Source organism: Erythrolamprus reginae, chromosome 12 (assembly GCF_031021105.1).
Source record: "Erythrolamprus reginae isolate rEryReg1 chromosome 12, rEryReg1.hap1, whole genome shotgun sequence".
Classification (NCBI taxonomy): domain Eukaryota; kingdom Metazoa; phylum Chordata; class Lepidosauria; order Squamata; family Dipsadidae; genus Erythrolamprus; species Erythrolamprus reginae.
In genome coordinates, this window is record NC_091961.1 from 6,646,016 (window position 1) to 6,667,130 (window position 21,115).

The 21,115-nt window shown below is 43.0% G+C and overlaps 1 protein-coding gene across 3 annotated transcripts in view; it reads left to right on the plus strand.

Moving 5' to 3' along the window:
- PLEKHA2 (pleckstrin homology domain containing A2) overlaps window positions 1–21,115 on the plus strand; it is a 102,989-nt gene that overhangs the window by 39,515 nt on the left and 42,359 nt on the right. For all 3 annotated transcript variants that reach the window (XM_070765375.1, XM_070765374.1, XM_070765376.1), the window contains exons 2-4: window positions 524–687; window positions 8,295–8,351; window positions 11,912–11,960. In XM_070765375.1, the coding sequence (XP_070621476.1) occupies window positions 547–687; window positions 8,295–8,351; window positions 11,912–11,960 (247 nt within the window). In that variant the 5' untranslated portion in view covers window positions 524–546. The remainder of the gene's footprint in view (window positions 1–523; window positions 688–8,294; window positions 8,352–11,911; window positions 11,961–21,115) is intronic.

Below are 21,115 nucleotides of genomic sequence, written 5' to 3' on the forward strand. Positions count from 1 at the left end.
ACCTACACCGCCAGGCATGGGGGAGTTGAGACACCTTTCCCCCAGGCTCTTTATATTTTATGTTTGGTATGTATGTGTTGTTTGGTTTTTAAATATGATAGGGGAATTCTGGGAGTTGAAGTCCACGCATCTTCCAACTACCAAGGTTCAGAAACACTGCTCTAACCACTAAGCCCAACTATCTGTGGGTCACATGGCCACAGACCTCCTTGGGAGTATTTATTACTATTATTATTATTATTATTATTATTATTATTATTATTATTATTAATAATTAGATTTGTATGCCGCCCCTCTCCGAAGACTCGGGGCGGCTCACAACAGTAATAAAAACAATATAGCAGTGGAACAAATCTCATATTAAAAACATATAAAACGCTATCGTTATTTAAAAAACCAAACAGCACATTCATACAAAACATAAAACAAAGTATAAATTTTTTTTAAAGAACCGGGGCAGTGCAAGAGGTCTTGGTGTGCAAAAGGCTCGGTCCTCACTTTGTGTGTGTTGCTCTCTTTGCAGAGGAATGCTAGCAGTGCCTCGGAATGCCTTATGTAGACCGTCAGAATCGAATTTGCGGATTCCTGGATATTGAGGATAATGAACCCTGTGGCAAGTTCCTGCGTCGGTATTTCATTCTGGATACCAAAATCAACAGCCTTTTGTGGTACATGGACAATCCTCAGGTGAGTCCCCTCCCTCTAAGCATTTTGTGAAGCCCCTAAAACCCCTCATTCACACATCCAACTTTCCGAGGTGGCTAAAATGAGGACCTAGATCAGTGATTGCAAACCTATGGCACGGGGGCCAGAGGTGGCCCGCGGAACCATATCTGCTGGCACATAAGCCATTGCCTTAACTCAGTTCCAACATGCATGTGCATGCCAGCTCACACAGAGGCTCTGGGAGAGCGTTTTTGGCTTCCAGAGAGCCTCAGGGAGGATGGGAGAGGATATTATAAGAATAAGAACCCATATCGCATCTCAGACATCAACACCCTTGAAAATGTCCAAAGATACTTCACCAGAAGAGCCCTTCACTCCTCCACTCGAAATAGAATAGCCTATGAGACTAGACTTTCAATCCTGGGCCTAGAAAGCCTAGAACTAAGATGCCTTAAACATGATCTAAGTATTGCCCACAAGATCATATGCTGCAACGTCCTGCCTGTTGGCGATTACTTCAGCTTCAACCACAACAACACAAGACTACACAATAGATTTAAACTTAATATTAACCGCTCCAAGCTTGACTGTAAAAAATATGACTTCAGTAACCGAGTTGTCGAAGCGTGGAACTCATTACCGGACTCCATAGTGTCATCCCCAAACCCCCAACACTTTACCCTTAGATTATCTGCGGTTGACCTATCCAGATTCCTAAGAGGTCAGTACGGGGCGAGTACAAGTGCACTAGAGTGCCTTCCATCCCCTGTCCTATTGCTCTCCTATATCTCCTATATCTTTCTTCTATTCCTATATCTCTTCTTCTATTCTTTCATTGATATGTTCTATTACTATACCTTCTTTTCTATTCTTTCATAGATATATTTTACTATGAGTGTCTCCTCTATAACCGTCATCATGTATTTTACTCTGTGTGTGTGTGTGTATATATACCCACTAAAACTCTCATTGTGTATTGGACAAAATAAATAAATAAATAAAAATAAATAAACAAGAGCAAGAATAAGAATAAGAATAATAGTAATAGTAATAATAATTTATTTTAATATAGCCGCCCCGAGTCTGGGGAGAGGGGCGGCATACCAATCTAATAAATAAATAAATAAATAAATAATAAATTAATAAATAAATAAATTAATTAATATAGGTGTGTGATTTATGTGCCAGTAAACAGAAGTAAACCTAAAGTATGTTTACTTCAGTGTACAGTAAAGCCTTAATTTTATGGATCATTAACAAAAAGTGTCTTCTTAAATCCAAATGTCCATTAAATCCAAATTGATATAATTGCTATAATTTGTTCCTTTTAATTTGGACATTGACATAATGATGTCTGTTGAGTCTTATTTACTTCATTTGCAACAATGCAAAATTATGCAAACGATGCCATTATGTTGATTCTGTAGTTATGCAAATGGACAAATGACGTATTTTGGGGTGATTTTTCCAGAGTGTTTCAGAAGAAAATAGACAGGAACATATATTAATTCTGAAGATTTTAAAGATTAAAGTACAACTGATACCAGATGCTTTCTTTTAGGAGTAATGGATCTGTCTTTTATATATGACAACTGGAGTGAAACAGTGGAAAGTGAAATAAATAAATAAATAAAATTAGAAAGGAGAGACTTCTGATTTCTTTTGCAGCAAATATACAGGGGGTGGACAAAGAAATGGAAACACCTTGCAGCTCTTCCGTGGAATCCAGATTTGTGAAGCTGCCTTAGAACAGTTTTTGTGGAAACTGGGTTCTGTACATATCTATTGAGCTCTGCAGTGATTTTAGGAGCTGTGGTCTTGCGATCCACTCTAAAAATTCGCTTTAGAGTCCGATGGTCTCTCTCAGACCACTTCGACTTTCGACCAGACCTGTGCTTGGCTGAGGACATTTTCCCTTCTCTTTCAAAAGCAGTCATTACATGAGACATGACCTCTTGAAACGCCAAACATTTGGGCACTTTCTGTAACACTAGCGCCTGCTATTCGAGCACCAACAATTTGGCCTCTTTGCAAGTCTGAGAGGTCTGCCATTTCTAGAAGGTTATAACCAATTTCCTTAATTTTTGGTAAAAAAAAAAGGTAGTTTAAAAAAACATATCAAATAACAGAATTTTTTTAAAAAAACACATTAAAATATGTCAAGTTTTGATTGATTTGAACATGTTCAAACATTATGATGCCAAAAAGTCAAGTGTTTCCATTTTTTTGTGCAATTATAAAGTTATCTCTTATTTTTTTCCCCCCTGTTATGTAATTTTTTTTTTTTTTGCTAATAATCAAAACTGAAAGTCATAAGTGCATTATTTTCTGTTTCATGCAAAAAGTCTGTAAGGGCTTTGCAGTCAGCCATGAATAATTGTTTTTTCTCTAATAGAGGAAACCAATTTAGCCTCTCTTTGTAAGTTCCAGCGTCTTCACCAACCATTTCTCTATTGTGGTTAGTAGCAAACTTTTTTTTTTCACTTTTGAGCCTACAGTCATCTAACTGCAGCTGTCATGTGTAGAAGCCAATGCAATCCTAAATTGCGTTAGCAGAGGGATTTAATCAAGATTAAGTGAGATGCTAATACCACTCTGTAAAACCTTAGTAATACCACACCTAAAGTGCTAAATCCAGTTTTAGTCATCATACATATAAAAAGAGTGAAGAGAAGAGCAATTAGGGGCAGTGATGGGCTCCTATGGGTATGCAGAACTGGTAGAAAAATTTTATTTATTATTTTATTGATTGATTGATTGATTGATTGATTGATTTTGTTCATTACACAATGAGGGTTTTAGTGGGTATACACATAGTAAAATACATAATGAAGGTTGTAGAGGATATACTCATAGTAAAATATATCTAAGAAAGAATAGAAGAGAAGATATAGGAATAGAACATATCAATGAAAGAATAGAAGAAGAGATATAGGAATAGAAGAAAGGTATAGGAGATACAGGAGAGCAATAGGACAGGGGACGGAAGGCACTCTAGTGCACTTGTACGCGCCCCTTACTGACCTCTTAGGAATCTGGAGAGGTCAACCGTAGATAATCTAAGGGTAAAGTGTTGGGGGTTTGGGGATGACACTATGGAGTCCGGTGATGAGTTCCATGCTTTGACAACTCGGTTACTGAAGTCATATTTTTTATAGTCAAGTTTGGAGCGGTTAATATTAAGTTTAAATCTGGTGTGTGCTCTTGTGTTGTTGTGGTTGAAGCTGAAGTAGTCGCCAACAGGCAGGACGTTGCAGCATATGATCTTGTGGGCAATACTTAGATCTTGTTTAAGGCGTCTTAGTTCTAGACTTTCTAGGCCCAGGATTGAAAGTCTAGTCTCGTAGGGCATTCTGTTTCGAGTGGTCAGGCATGCAGAACTGGTAGAAATAAATGGATTTTTTTTCCTTCTGGGCTCTGGCTATGTTTTTTCTGTTGCATAAATTACTGTAGGTTGAATTTGTATAATTTTAGAAGAGCTTTGTGTATGTGTGTACATATACATACAGTTTATATAGTAGATAATGTATATTTCTGTGTGCCTGTGTGTAATATATATGTACACATATGGCATATATATATATATATATATATATATATATATATATATATATATATATATATATATATATATAATTAAATAGTATATTTTGGATGTTCAGCAATAGTAAACACATAGGGAAATTGTATCTCTTTGAGGCAAGGAGAGGCCAGGCACCCTAACCCTTGAGTTGGCCAACTTTAAGCCAGTCACATGACCTTTACACATGATTGTCTTGCCCCTCCCACCTGGTCACATGGACGGCAAGCCACACCCACACAATAAGCCATGCCCACAGAGTGGTGGTAAAAAATTTTGCAGCTCTTCACTGATTGGAGGCTAAAATGATGAATGGTTGCAGGAACTGGGCATACCTAGCCTAGTGAAGAGAAGGACCAGGAGAGGCATGATAGCAGTTTTCCAATATTTGAGGGGCTACCACAGAGGAGGCCAAGCTATTTTCCAAGGCACCCAAAGGCCAGGCAAGGAATAATGGATGGAAACCGAACAAGGAGAAATTCAGCTTGGAAATAAGGAGGAATTTTCTGACAGTGAGAACAATCAATCAATGGAACAGAAGTTGCCTTCAGAAGTTTTGGGTGCTCCAACACTGGAGGCTTTCAAGAAGAGACTGGACTGCCATCTGTCAGAAATGATGTAGGGTTTTCTACTTGAGCAGGGAGTTGGACTAGATGACCTACAAAGTCCCTCCCAGCTCTGTTAATCTGTAAATCTGTAAAAGTTCCATGGCATTTATTTTTAGCTGTCTGTCCATTAAAGGACAAAAGAAAAGTCTATAGTTTCAATTGTATGCATCCATCTGTAAAATCTCTAATATTTACTTATTGTATGTCCAAACATTTTTGATTGGATTGGATTGGATTTGTATGCCGCCCCTCTCCGTAGACTTGGGGCAGCTAACAACAGTAGTAAAACAGCATATGACAATCCAATATTAAAACAATTAAAAACCCTTATTGTAAAACCAAACAGACATACCATGCATAAAATTGTAAAGGCCTAGGGGGAAAGAGTATCTCAATTCCCCCATGCCTGGCGGCAGAGGTGGGTTTTAAGAAGCTTACGAAAGGCAAGGAGGGTGGGGGCAATTCTAATCTCTGGGGGGAGTTGGTTCCAGAGGGCCGGGGCTGCCACAGAGAAGGCTCTTCCCCTGGGTCCCGCCAGGCGACATTGCTTAGTTGATGGGACCCGGAGAAGATCCACTCTGTGGGACCTAACTGGTCGCTGGGATTCGTGCTGCAGAAGGCGGTCCCTGAGATAGTCTGCTCTGGTGCCATGAAGGGCTTTATAGGTCATAAACAACACTGTGAATTGTGACCGGAAACTGATCGGCAACCAATGCAGACTGCGGAGTGTTGGTGTGACATGGGCATTCCACCATAGATGATAACATGTCTCTTCATTCCTTTTTTTTTTTGAATTTTTTTTATTAGTTTTCAAATATATTTTAAAACAGACAAATAAATCCCACGTTCCTAATGAGAAAATCCAAGCCGGTGGTTTTCTCTGACTCATCTCCTATACCTCCGTCTGTCTGAGCATCTTGGCAAGAAAACCGCAGCAAATATTTTTATCTGAGAAGCCGCGCCTCTCCCCGCTGGGAGAAACTGAATGGGGACTTAATGGTTCAACTGAGAAAAAAAAAGAGAGTCCACCAGAGTACTCCCAGTCCCATAGGACTCAGGGCGGCTTACAACAATAGAAAACAATATAAAATATGTCCATGCGCAGGGCTGCCAGAAGGAAAGAAGTGTTACAGAGGAAAAGGACTACTCAGGAGTAAGGCTTGGAGATGACTGGCCCCTCCCATAGGATATAAAAGTGGAGCAAATGGATGTGCTCATTGCAGGAAGCAACTTTGTTCAATTCATGTCTCAGCATTTCGGTTCTGACTCCTTGTTTCTGTTTGGCCTTGCAAAGCTGCCAGCCAATTAGATCTTTGGCAGCGTGTCAAGAGAGATAAAGGTTGGTGCTTATCAGCCTTCTTCTGAAAGACTGTGGCAGACTTCTGTCAAACTAATTAAAACTGTTTGGGACCTTAACCGCAGCTGTGAATGAACATAATTCATAGTCATTGAAATAAAAAAGAGGCGTTTTGGGGGACTACGTTTGTACTTTATGCTTTATCAGGAAGCCTTGGTCAGAATACTCAGAAAGGCCTGGTAGCATAAGAGGGGTTTTTTTTTGGGGGGGGGGATCTGGAATGAACAAAAATGTTCTTTGATTTGCAAAAGCCGAAGTTGCAAGATGGGGACCAACCCCAGAGATTTCATAAAGCATCTTCAGGGGGGGAAAGGGGGTGATCATTTTAAATCTGCTCCAGAAATGGTTATTCTCGGAATTCTCAACTCTAGCAACCATTGTAAGCTTGTACAAATTGCAAGTTATTACAAGTTACCCTTGTTAGCCATGAGGAGGACGACGGCCTATAAATCTAATTAATAAATTAATAAATTGTTGGGGGAAGGAGGGAGAATGAGAATTGTGCAAAAATCAATGTTTCTCAATGTTGACAACTTTAAGATAGCTGAACTTCAAACCCCAGAATTCCCAAGGCAGTCGAAGTCCACCCAAATTAAAGTACCCAAAGATTAAAAAAAACCCCAAAAAACCCAATGAAATAATTTAACTTTATGGGCAATAGCACTCCAATTTTTCTACTCCTGCGGATTAGCTAGGGAAGGGAAGCTTTACCTTGGATGAGTTAAAGAGGGCACAGTGTAGTTCTCTGAAAGAAATTAGCTAAAGTGATTATCGGGGTGAAAAACCTTTAGGGTTGTGTACCTACGTCCAAAGTTGCGATGATAGTCTCAAAAGACTATAAATGGCCAGAACAAAGAGCCGGAATGGCACAGTGGTTAGAGTACAGCACTGCAGTCTACTTTAGCTAACTGCTAGCAGTAGTTCAGCAGTTCAAATCTCACCACCGGCTCAAGGTTGACTCAGCCTTCCATCCTTCCGAGGTGGGTAAAATGAGGACCAGATTGTTGGGGGCAAATATGCTGATTCTGTAAATGGCTTAGAGAGGGCTGTTAAAGCACCATAAAGTGGTATATAAATGCTAAATGCTAAATGCTAACAAGGTATGACTCCAGGCTAGACCAAGGGGTCTGCAATCTTGGCAATTTTAAGATGTGTGGGCTTCAACTCCCAGAATTCTTCAGACGGCATTGATGTCCACAAGTCTTAAAGTTGCCAAGGTTGGAGACCCCTATCTAGACCAGATAATTCCACATTGCAGATGAAGTGGGATAGCTCTTTTGCCCCCACTTCTTGAAAAAGCTGAAATGCAACTAGTGAATACAGAAGGACAAACTCCAGGGAGTGTAGCTATTGAATTGTAGTTCTGACTTTCGATTGTATTTTTGCTGACGATAAAACATCACTATGTCTTTGTAACTTGGTTATGACCTATAAAGCCCTTCATGGCATCGGACCAGAATATCTCCGTGACCGCCTTCTGCTGCACGAATCCCAGCGACCGATTAGGTCCCACGGAGTGGGCCTTCTCCGGGTCCCATCAACTAAACAATGTCAGTTGGCAGGCCCCAGGGGAAGAGCCTTCTCTGTGGTGGCCCCAACTCTCTGGAACCAGCTCCCCCCCAGAGATTAGAACTGCCCCTACCCTCCTTGCCTTTCGTAAACTCCTCAAAACCCACCTTTGTCGTCAAACATAGGGGAATTGAGATATCTCCCCCGGGCCTATACAATTGTATGTATGTCTACTTAATAATGGGGTTTTTTAAATATTTTAAATTGTAAATTATTAGATTTGTTATGAACTGTTTTATTGTGTTAGATTAGATTAGATTTATTGGATTTATATGCCGCCCCTCTCCGCAAACTCGGGGCGGAGCCGCCCCGAGTCTATGGAGAGGGGCGGCATACAAATCTAATAAATAAATAAATAAAATAAAATATAACTGCCAAGAAAATTGTTCATAAAGTCAGGAACAATTGGAACTTGATTTGAAAGAGGTGTCGCCTTTCACTTCTGAATAAGCAAAGGAAGAACTCCATCCCTCTAATGGACTGTTGATTGTGGGTTTTTTTACTTTTATTTCAGAATCTGGCTGTAGGCTCAAAAGCAGTAGGCTCTCTACAACTGACCTACATCTCTAAGGTAAGGCTAAAACAGAGTATTGGGTCCCTCTGGAAACTGATTGTTAGTCCTGACGACACCCCTGTGTTTCTGGTCCTCATATTGTAACTCTTGTTTTTGATTTTTTTTTAAGATGATTTCCCTGTGTTTCTGGTCCTCATAATTCTTGTTCTTGATCTCCACCTCTGTGCTTCATAATATAACCCAATAAGGAGAATGCTTGGCCAGGATGGATAGGTGGTATGTTTCATGATCACAGGTTTTTTTTCATTTTTGACATGGAGCTGTGTAAGTTTTAAGCAGCAATAGTAAAACTGCATGTTTCTTAATAAAATCTATTTGTCGGAAAAGGTGATTATTGTTGACCATGGACCAATGACGGCAAACCTATGGCATGCCCTCATCACCTCGAGGCTCGACTACTGTAATGCTCTCTACATGGGGCTACCTTTGAAAAGTGTTCGGAAACTTCAGATCATGAAGAATGCAGCTGCGAGAGCTAACATGGGCTTTCCTAAATATGCCCATGTTACACCAACACTCCACAGTCTGCATTGGTTGCCGATCAGTTTCCGGTCACAATTCAAAGTGTTGGTTATGACCTATAAAGCCCTTCATGGCACCAGACCAGGGTATCTACGAGACCGCCTTCTGCCGCACGAATCCCAGCGACCGGTTAGGTCCCATAGAGTGGGCCTTCTCCGGGCCCCTTCAACAAAACAATGTCGTTTGGCGGGGCCCAGGGGAAGAGCCTTCTCTGTGGCAGCCCCGGCCCTCTGGAACCAACTCCCCCTGGAGATTAGAATTGCCCCCACCCTCATCGCCTTTCGTAAGCTCCTTAAAACCCACCTCTGCCGTCAGGCATGGGGGAACTGAGATATTCTTTCCCCCTAGGCCTTTACAATTCATGCATGGCATGTCTGTGTATATGGATGTTTGGTTTTATAATAAGGGTTTTTAGTTGTTTTAGTATTGGATTTACATGCTGTTTTTATTACTGTTGTTAGCCACCCCGAATCTATGGAGAGGGGTGGCATACAAATCCAATAAATAAATAAATAAACAAATGGGTGCCACAGATGACACATGGAGCCCTATCTGCTGGCACACAAACCGTTGCCCTAGCTCAGCTCCAACATGCCTGTGTGTGCCGGCCAGCTGATTTTTGGCTCACACAGGGGCTCTGGGAGGGCATATTTGGCTTCCAGAGAGCCTCCAGGGCAATGGGGCGTTTTTACCTTTTCCCAGCTCCAGGGAAGCCTTTGGAGCCTGGGGAGGGCAAAACATGAGCCTACTGGGCCCACCAGAAGTTGGAAAACAGGCCAAACTTGACTGTAAAAAATATGAAAACAGTTAGGTCCCACAGAGTGGGTCTTCTCTGGGTCCCGTCAACCAAACAATGTCGCTTGGCAGGGCCCAGAGGAAGAGCCTTCTCTGTGACGGCCCCAGCCCTTTGGAACCAACTCCCCCCAGAGATTAGAATTGCCCCCACCTTCCTTGCCTTTCGTAAGCTGCTTAAAACCCACCTCTGCCGCCAGGCATGGGGGAACTGAGATACTCTTTCCCCCTAGGCCTTTACAATGTTATGCATGGTACGTCTGTATGTATGTTTGGTTTTTTATATTAATGGGTTTTTAACTGTTTTTAGTATTGGATTATTGTTATATGCTGTTTTGCTACTGTTGTTAGCTGCCCCGAGTCTGCGGAGAGGGGTGGCATACAAATCAAATAGATAGATAGATAGATAGATAGATAGATAGATAGATAGATAGATAGATAGATAGATGATAGATAGATAGATAGATAGATAGATAGATAGATGATAGATAGATAGATAGATAGATAGATAGATAGATAGATAGATGATAGATAGATAGATAGATAGATAGATAGATAGATAGATAGATAGATAGATAGATAGATAGATAGATAATTATGGGTGTGGGCACTCGCACATATGCGCGCTCATGCTCTTTTGGCACCTGAGGAAAAAAAGGTTCGCCATCACTGCCATAGGCTAATCCTTGCTGATGAACTGTTGTAACCTGTCGGTCACTGGCCCCTCCTGCAGCCAAATCAGATGAGGAATTGACGTGGGAGTGAGGGTCAGCATCAAGGCAACCTTAGAACTTCTAGGGGAGGAAGAGGAATGGAGTGGCAGAGAGAGAGAGAGAGAGAGAGACTGGGCCATCCATCAGCCCTCAGATGGAGAGTCCACAGCCCCCAGTTTTGGCCGATGAGGAAGCGGAGGAACAGCTGGATCCAGTGCCTGACGCACGGATGCGCAGAGGAGAGGAGAGCAGTGGAAATCTATGGGCCGGTCCTTGGGATGGAAGAGCCACTGCTATTAGGAAAGCCCCACCCCAGCTCTGGGGATAAAAGACAGTGGGCAGAGATGAATAAATGTGACGGACAACTATTCATCTCCCTGTCGGACAGACTTGTTAGCCTGCAGTGAGAGAAAAACCTTTTGCCGGAGCTGCTGCTCGGGCCTATTATAATAATTAATAATAATTTATTAGATTTGTATGCCGCCCCTCTCCGAAGACTCGGAGCGGCTCACAACAGTAATAAACAATGTACAAATATTATACTTAAGAATCTAGTTAACTAATAGTCAGCGCTACTTTGATGTTACCGTGTTTCCCCGAAAGTAAGACAGTGTCTTACTTTCTTTTTACCCCAAAAAGCCCGACTATGTCTTACTTTCGGGGTATGTCTTACATTGGAAAGGAGGCGGGCGAAGGAGGGCGCAGCTCCGGCCGCTCGCCTCGGAGTCGGTCGGCCTCGCTGGCCGCTTGCAGCCGAGCCACCGGCGCCACCGCCTCTTCCCCTGCCGAGGCTTGGCTGCAAGCGGCCAGCGAGGCCGACCGGCTCCAAGGCGAGCGGCTGGAGCTGCGCCCTCCTTCGCCTGCCTCCTTTCCGGCAGCTCCCCGCGCGCCCCTCACCTTCGCCTCGCCGCGGCGCCACCGCCTCTTCCCCTGCCTCGCTGGCCGCTTGCAGCCGAGCCTCGGCAGGGGAAGAGGCGGTGGCGCCGTGGCGAGCTGCCGGAAAGGAGGCGGGCGAAGGAGGGCGCAGCTCCGGCTGCTCGCCTCGGAGCCGGTTGGCCTCGCTGGCTGCTTGCAGCCGAGCCTCGGCAGGGGAAGAGGCGGTGGCGCCGCGGCGAGGTGAAGGCGAGCCCGATGACGTCGCTTCCAAGGGAGCCCGATGACGTCACTTCCAAGCTCCCCGTGCGCCCCGCATGGGGAGCTTGGAAACGACGTCATCGGGCTCCCCCCCCCCGGCAATACCCCCGTGTTTCCCCGAAAGTAAGACATATGTCTTACTTTCGGGGTACGGCTTATATTAGCCGACCCCCCTGAAACCCCCGATACGTCTTACAATCGGAGGTGTCTTACTATCGGGGAAACAGGGTAGATGAAGAGTTATCAGAATTCTAGAGGGGTTGGACTGTAGGAACCTATTGACTCCAAGCTCAACCTCTTTGCCTTGTCTTCTTCTACAGTCTCTTTTCTAAAACCGACAATTAAGCAGCTCAAGCAACCACACCAGCAACTCATTTCCTTTTGCTTTCTTTGCAGGTCAGCGTGGCTACCCCCAAACAAAAGCCGAAAACACCATTCTGTTTTGGTAAGCCTTAAAGTGGGGGGAGGGACGCTTTCACTGGACAGTGTCACATTTACCTTTTGGTCCCTATACTGAAGAATTGATTTTGGGAAAGGTTTTTTCAAGGGTGGAAGAGATGATTGGTGCTGAAGACTTGTTTTTTGTCCCCTAGGCAAATATGGCTGAGTTTGGGGAGGCTTGCTTTAAGGGGCGCTAATATGTATGACTGCCTCTAGCCTCTAGCATTTGTTTTTGCCTGATGCCCCCCCACTCAATTAAATGATAGAAATATAGAAGACTGATGGCAGAAAAAGACCTCATGGTCCATCTAGTCTGCCCTTATACTATTTCCTGTATTTTATCTTACAATGGATATGTTTATCCCAGGCATGTTTAAATTTAGTTACTGTGGATTTACCAACCACGTCTGCTGGAAGTTTGTTCCAAGGATCTACTACTCTTTCAGTGAAATAATATTTTCTCACGTTGCTTTGATCTTTCCCCCAACTAACTTCAGATTGTGTCCCCTTGTTCTTGTGTTCACTTTCCTATTAAAAACACTTCCCTCTTGGACCTTATTTAACCCTTTAACATATTTAAATGTTTCGATCATGTCCCCCCTTTTCCTTCTGTCCTCCAGACTCTACAGATTGAGTTCATGAAGTCTTTCCTGATACGTTTTATGCTTATCAGGAAAGACTTAATGAACAAATCTGAAATGTTCAGCCCTGCTTTGCTCTTGAAGATTTATTTTTATTTATTTATTTATTTTGTCCGATACACAATGAGGGTTTTAGTGGATACACACACACACACACACACACACACACACAGTAAAATACATGATGAAGGTTATAGAGGAGATATTCATAGTAAAATATATCTATGAAAGAATAGAAAATAAGATATAGTAAGAAGATCTTACAGACAACCCGAACTCTGTAAAACAGCTTGGAATACTCATATCAAATGATCTAAGTGCCAAAGCCCACTGCAACAACATTGCCAAAAAGGCTTCAAGAGTTGTTAATCTAATCCTACGTAGCTTCTTCTCCAGTAATGTCACACTATTAACCAGAACATACAAAACTTTCGTCAGACCAATCCTCAAATACAGCTCATCTGTCTGGAACCCACACCACATTTCGGATATAAATACATTAGAAACTTCCAGAGATACTTTATGAGAAGAGTCCTCCACTCCTCTACTCGCAACATTATACTATACACAACCAGACTTGAAATCCTAGGTTTAGAAAGCTTAGAACTACATTGCCTTAAACCACGACCTAAGCATGGCCCATAAAATCAAATACTACTACATCCTTCCTGTCAATGACTACTTCAGTTTCAACCACAATGATACACGAGCACATAACAGAAACTCAAAGTAAACTGCTCCAAACTCGACTGTAGAAAATATGACTTCAGCAACCGAGTAGTTAATGCCTGGAACTCACTATCTGACTCTGTAGTATCATCACATAACCCCCAAAACTTTACCCTTAGACTCTCCACTGTTGACCTCACCTGATTCCTAAGAGGTCAGCAAGGGGCGTGCATAAGTGCACCAGCGTGCCTTCCATCCCCTGTCCTAATGTTTCTCTCTTATTAGTACCAATATAGCATTACCAATAACAGTGTATTTCTTTGTATACTACCAATACGTACTTGACATAAACAAACAAACTGCAGACGAGGTGCTTTGTTGCTACGTGCAGGACTTGGGTTGTGAGTTGTCCATCTTTAATGCAAGTCATTAAAGGGAGGATGAAGATTGGAGGAAGCCTTTGTGGTGCCCTTTGGAGCAGAACTTTGGCTTCAACAGGTACAAACGTGCCATAAACCTCACAAGTACTTCCTGGGAGGAGGCACCCAATTCAAACATCTTGCTCTTCAAATCCAGAGCATTGCCTAGTCTTAACCTATAGGTGGAAAGTGGACAAGTAAATCCACTTCTTACTTAGCAGACAAGTGTCAGCGTTCCAAATGGCATCCGAAACTAAATCAGTCCGAGGCATATCTTTCTTCAAAGTTCCAATTTATTAGCAGAGACATGTTGGCACAACAACGAGAAACCCAAATCTGAAGTCCTGTGAAGTCCCACAAAGTTTAAAGTTCATTCGTTTGTTTCCTCACACAAGTTCATCACATGGTGCTGTCTGGTTCCGCCAATGTGTCGCGTCCTCCCATCAACTTCCAGACATGTTCTGTCGGGCTCTCTGGTAGACTCCTCCCAAAAATTCACAGGTACAAATTTCAGACACACACACGTTTGAAAATTCAAAGCAATGTTCTTTATAATGAAAATTCACTGAAACCAAGCCCTCTTTTGGTATAGCAAAGAACACTTGTCTCCAAAGAAACTGGTAATTTGTACAAGTCCCTTATCAGTTCTGTGATACTTAGCTTGCAGCTGTGAGGCAATTCACAGTCCTTCCTCTTTCACAAAGTGAAACACACTTTGCTCTGGTTTAGTTTCAAAGCGGGGAAAAATCAGCACACAAAAGGTCAAAGTCAGTAAAGCAGTCACGAAATACAACGATCAGATAATCCTCCACAATGGCCAAACCCACAGGCTGCTATTTATAGCAGCCTCACTAATTACCACAGCCCCACCCAACCACAGGTGGCCTCATTTTCTTTGATAATAATCTCTCAGTTGTTGCTGCCTATGCATTGCTCTCCGCATGCGTGGCTGTATCATTAACTCTTGTTCTGAATCCAAGGAGGAGAGAGATAATTGATCTCCTTCTGAGCTGTCTGCCCCACTCTCCTCCTCCCTGTCACTCATGTCTTCTTGGTCAGAGGAGCCTTCATCAGCAGATTCCACCAGGGGCGGGGGCAAAACAGGCCTGCAGCATGTGGATGTCTCCCCCACATCCACAGTCCATGGGGCAGGAGCTGGGCCAGAGATAACCACAACAAGCCAGGTGCTGAACAAAGGATGACCTTGTGAATCTGGAAGGAATTTTGTTATGGCTACAACTCTATCTAATTTGTTAAGGCTTCATGCAACAGCCCCTCCCAAATTCTCCTAGCACTAATACCAGTAATGGGCTGCTGCCCCCACACAGTGGAGTTAGTAAGTTTATGCTCTATTTATTGAATACTTAACAGTGTTTTTATTGCCCTTCCTTCTCTAGTACCTTAATATGATCCTTAATTACTTTTAAAATAGGAAATAATTAAATAGTATGTCTTTACCCATAAATGCTTTAATCATTTAAATCATTATCTAGAATTGAACTTTTATAGCAATTAAAGAAAAATGAGCTACTTGCCTAATCTGTTATCATACTGGATGTTGTGGGTTCAGTACAAAACCTTAAAATATTCCTGTACTCCTCCACAAATAATGCTGTCTACCATTTGTCCTTTCAAATAATGTGACTTAATCAATTGAAAAAGAGTACAAGCACCTATTTGAAAACTTATCTTGGTCTGTAAGCCACTCCCACCCAGCCACATGACCTTTAAGCCACCCCCAGTCACATGATTGTCAAGCCACTCCCACCCAGTCACATGGCCGGCAAGCCACTCCTACCCAGTCACATGACTATCAAGCCACACCCACACAATAAGCCACACCCACAGTGTGGCAGTAAAAATTTTGGCAGCCCATCACTGGCTAATACATTCCACATTCTAATATGTGGCAGGCCAAAGTCTCCAAATCAAACGATGGCTTCGGCTTGACAGCAACATTGAGTATTGTTGGTGGCTTTTTAGATGCACCAACGTGGGAATCAAATGGCGCATTTGAGCACCTTTCCCCCAGGCTTTTTTATATTTATGTTTGGGTATATATATGTTGTTTGCTTTTTTCAATATGATAGGGTTTTATGTGCTTTTTAATATTAGATTTGTTTTCGCTGGAATATTGTTTTTATTATTGTTGTGAGCCGCCCCGAGTCTTCGGAGAGGGGCGGCATACAAATCTAATAAATTGAATTGAATTGAGTTCAATTCTTGTTTGCCCTGATGGAGACAGATTATTTTTTTAAAGTAATGAGGAAGTGGGTCACCATCTCCTTTTAAGATGATGATACATAACGCAGCAATCTAACTTGGTGCATGGGATTCCCCTGTGACTCCCTACCCAAGTGGTAAACTATTGTGACCCTACCTACTTCACCATCATGTGCTACGTGCATAAGTGCACCTTTGTGCCTACCGTTCCTGTCCTAATGTCTTTTTTTATCTTTTCTATCTCTACTTTATACTTATATTATGTTCAACATACTACAATACAATCAGGACCAGCCCATGTCAGTAAATTGTTGCCACCTAGCTGGTCTTAGAAGAGCAGGTTTCCGGATATTATTTTGAACTTATTTTTTATTAATTAATTAAAATTTAGTAGTCAGGGGGTCTAAATCTAATTGCCCCAGGCCTGGCAATTACGGTAGATCCACAGTAGATCCCTTCCAAGGGAGGACCACTGGGTCTTGATCCTTGAGGCATAACTTAGATGTAGATTTCTACTAGCTTAGCCTAGCTGTGCACAGGAAGAAAAAAAATTTAAGCCGAAGAAAAAGGAAATATTTCATCAGAGCTTCAAGCCCTCCTGTTCATCTGTGTTAAGGAGAAGTGACTGAGATGGATTAGACAGAAGGATTGAAGTAAACATCTTCATACAGGAAGCCCTGGGGAATCGGGAAGGAAGTGACAGAACCACACAAATTGGAACTGGTTGACTGCCTTTGTCCTTCTCAGACAATGTATCATTCTATTAGTCTGATTTCTTTCTTTTTTCCACCTCTTTAAGCTTTGAAGAATACATTTATTTATTTAGAAAGGTGTTCTGTCGGGCTCTCTGGTAGACTCCTCCCAAAAATTCACAGGTACAAATTTCAGACACACACAGGTTTGAAAATTCAAAACAATATTCTTTATAATGAAAATTCACTTAACCTAAGCCCTCTTTTGGTATAGCAAAGAGCACTGGTCTCCAAACAAACTGGTAATTTGTACAATTCCCTTATCAGTTCTGTGATGCTAAGCTTGCAGCTGTGAGGTAATTCACAGTCCTTCTTCTTTCACAAAGTGAAACACACTTTGCTCTGGTTTAGTTTCAAAGCGGGGGAAAATCAGCACACAAAAGGTCAAAGTCAGTAAAGCAGTCAAGAAACACAAGGATCAGATAATCCTCCACAATGGCCAAACCCACAGGCTGCTCTTTATAGCAGCCTCACTAATGACCACAGCCCCACCCAACCACAGGTGGCCTCATTTTCTTTGATAATAATCTCTCAGTTGTTGTTGCCTATGCATCGCTCTCCGCATGCGTGGCCGTATCATTAACTCTTGTTCTGAATGCAAGGAGGAGCTAGATACTTGATCTCCTTCTGAGCTGTCTACCACACTCTCCTCCTCCCTGTCACTCATGTCTTCTTGGTCAGAGGAGCCTTCATCAGCAGATTCCACCGGGGGGGGGGAGGGCAAAACAGGCCTGCAGCATGTAGATGTCTCCCTCACATCCACAGTCCTTGGGGCAGGAGCTGGGCCAGAGCTAACCACAACAGAAAGGTTTATAGGCTGCCCATTTTATTGCAAAGTAAACCTGAGCAGCTTACTGTCATTAAAAAAAAGTCAAAATGATATAAACGATGCAAAAAACGACTCTAGAAAAAGTGCAGAGAAGAGCAAAAAAGATGATTAGGGAACTGGAGGCTAAAACATATGAAGAACGGTTGCAGGAACTGGGCATGGCTAGTTTCATGAAAAGAAGGACCAGGGGAGACATGATAGCAGGGTCCCAATATCCCAGGGGTTGCCACAAAGAAGAAGGAGTCAAGCTATTCTCCAAAGCATCTGAGGGTAGGACAAGAAGCAGTGGGTGGAAACTAAACAAGGATAGAAGTAACTTAGAATTAAGGGGAAAAAATCCTGACACTTAGAACAATTAATCCGTGGAACAGCTTGCCTCCAGAAGTTGTGAATGCTCCAACACTGGAAGTTTTTAAGAAGATGATGGATAGCCACCTGTAGTGTAGGGTTTCCTGCCTAAGCAGGGGGTTGGACTAGAAGACCTCCAAGATCCCTTCCAACTCTGTTGTTGTTGTTGTTGTTGTTGTTGTTGTTAAACTAAAAACATAAATAACTGAATACAAAATCCAAGGGGTGGCGCAGCAGGTAGAGTGCTGTACTGCAGGCCACTGAAGCTGACTTGTAGATCTGAAGGTCAGCGGTTCAAATCTCATCACCGGCTCAAGGTTGACAGCCTTCCATCCTTCCGAGGTTGGTAAAATGAGGACCCGGATTGTGGGGGCAATAGGCTGGCTCTGTTAAGAAAGTGCTATTGCTAACATGTTGTAAGCCGCCCTGAGTCTAAGGAGAAGGGCGGCATAAAATCCGAATAAATAAATACATACATACATACATACATACATACATACATACATACATACATACATACACACACACACATGACCTAACGGTCCCTTTCAACTCTATTAATAAAATAAATAAATAAAATAAACAGCCCGATGAAAAGCTGGGCAGGACTGGACCAGGAGGGTGGGAAGGTGGGTTCTGTTGCCAATTGATCAACCATCTCCACTTTGATAACTTCCCAATTAGAGAGAGAAGCTAATTGGCAGAACCCATTGTTACATACCCACATGCATGGAAATAACAGCAAACTTCAGCTGGAGGAAGAGGGTGATCTAGAACAGGGGTCTCCAACCTTGGAAACTTTAAGACTTCTGGACTTCAACTCCACTGCTGGCTGAGGAATTCTAGGAGTTGAAGTCCACAAGTTTTAAAAGTTGCCAAGGTTGGAGACTCCTGACCTAGAAGTCAGAGAAAATTGCCATGTTTTTAGAATAGAAGAGAAAAGAACAGAACAGAATAGAATTTTATTGGCCAAGTGCAATTGGACACACAAGGAGTTTGTCTTTGGTGCATATTTATTTATTTATTGGATTTGTATGCCGCCCCTCTCCGGAGACTCGTGGCGGCTAACAGCGACAATAAAACAGTGGACAATATGCTTTCAGTGTACATAACAGAAAAGATACATTTGTCAAAAATCATAAGATACAACACTTAATGATTGTCATAGGGGTCAAACAAGCAACCAGGAAACAATATTATTAAAAATCTTAAAGATACAAGCAACAAGTTACAGTCATAAGTGGGAGGAGATGGGTAATAGAAATGATGAAAAAAATTAGTAGCAATAGTAGTGCAGACTTAGTTTGACAGTGTTGAGGGAAGTATTTGTTTAGCAGAGGGATGGCATTTGGGGAAAAACTGTTCTTGCGTCTAGTTGTCTTGGTGTGCAGTGCTCTGTAGCGACGTTTTGAGGGTAGGAATTGAAACAGTTTATGTCCAAGATGCGAGGGGTCCATAAATATTTTCACAGCCCTCTTTTTGACACACCAAACTTTGTTGAAATATAAAGAGGTGTCCCATCTCTACCTTCCAAAGAGAGGCCGAGTAACATCCCTGCTTATTCGGGAGCCGTGGGAAGGCAGATAAGTGGTAGGACAGGGAACGGTTGAGGAGTCAACCTTATCGTGTTTTGCTTTGTCAGGGCAAAGGAAACCTGGCTTGTTTTCAGACAAGGGCCAGAGGAACCAGATATTATTGAAGATCCCTCCCAGCCAGGATCCTCCCAGGCCTTTAGGGATTCTTCTGCCATTCCTGCTGATATTTCTAATCTACCTCCTGAGTTCCAATCTATTTTTGCTGTGTTGTCTAAGGCCATTGATGCCAAACTCTCTTCCATCAATGAGCCTCCCTTACCTCCTCCTCCTCCTCGTCCCTCCCGCCCCTTGGGTTCTTCCCCAGCGGTTAGGGCTCCTATTCAGGATGATTCAGATTCCTCTCAGGACGAATATGAGGATATGGAGGATGATGAGGACCCTTTCCAAGGGCTATCAGATGATGAGGAATCCCAAATAAAGGTTCCTTCTCCAATTACCATTTTCCCTTCTCAATTATTCAAATCTCTCCTCCTCAAAGCTAGGATTTCTACGGGATTAGCGGCCCAGGAGAAACAAGCCTCCACTTCCACTGATCCCCCGGAGGAGAATTTACCTTATTTCACTGAGGAACAGGAGGATAACGAGGTAATTCCTATGCCTAAATTATTTAAAGATGCCTTGCTCAAACAGTGGGATTTCCCAGCCTCTAGTCTTAATCCCTCAACTAAAGACAGGAAGTTGTACAAACTTTCCTCTTCCTATGAAGAGCTTCTATCCTTTCCCAAACCGGATGAACCTGTCAAGATCCTTCATTCGGCAGCGGCTGTGCCGGGAGAGGCGGAGGAAGTCCTCCGCCCAGAGGACAAGCGCATTGAACAAATGCTCAAAAGAGGATTCACGGCAGATTCCTGGGCCATTAAAAGTTCTGCAGCAGCCTCCTTTTTCTCCAGAGCCATGCTGCTGTGGCTTCGCCAACTTCAACAGCATATTCCTCCCGATGACTTGAGAGGTCAACAAGACTTCAACAAGGTCTTTGCAGCTGCCCAGTACGTGGCTGATGCCACCTTGCAATCTACCAGATTTTCTGCTAAGTCTATTGCAGCTTCTACAACGGCAAGGAGACTCCTCTGGATTCGCCCTTGGCAAGCGGGAGTACGCCAGAAGTGGCAGTTATCCCAGGGACCCTTAAAGCGCGGCCTTCTTTTCGGTGATCTTCTGGATCCACTCCTCACGGAAACCACGGATAAGAAGAAAGTTTTGGGTCCAACCACAAAAAAGGCTACCAAAACGCAGTCCTTTCGTCGCCCGGGGCGCCAGCAAGATCAAGCGGCTTCCTATCAGAGATCTCCAGGTCAGTATTCCCCCCGCTTTCGTTCCCAAAGTAGGAACTCCAGGGGTAGAGGTTTTCGCTTCCAAAGGGGAGCTTCTTCTAACAGGGCCTCAAAAAAACCTAGATGGTAATTTTCCCTCTATTCCCATAGGGGGTCGCCTAGCCCATTTCGCCTCAAATTGGCGTCTCACCTCCAAGGACCCCTGGGTCATTGACACTGTTCAAACTGGCCTTCTGTTAGAATTTATTTCTCCTCCCCCCAAACGTTTTATTTCCTGCCCTTCTCCCAGGTCCTCCTCAGATTGTAACCGTATGGAAGAGGCCATTTCTCATCTATTGTCCATCAGAGCCATTCAACCGGTTCCTTCCGGTCAGAAGGGCCTAGGTTTTTACTCCATTTTATTTATGGTTCC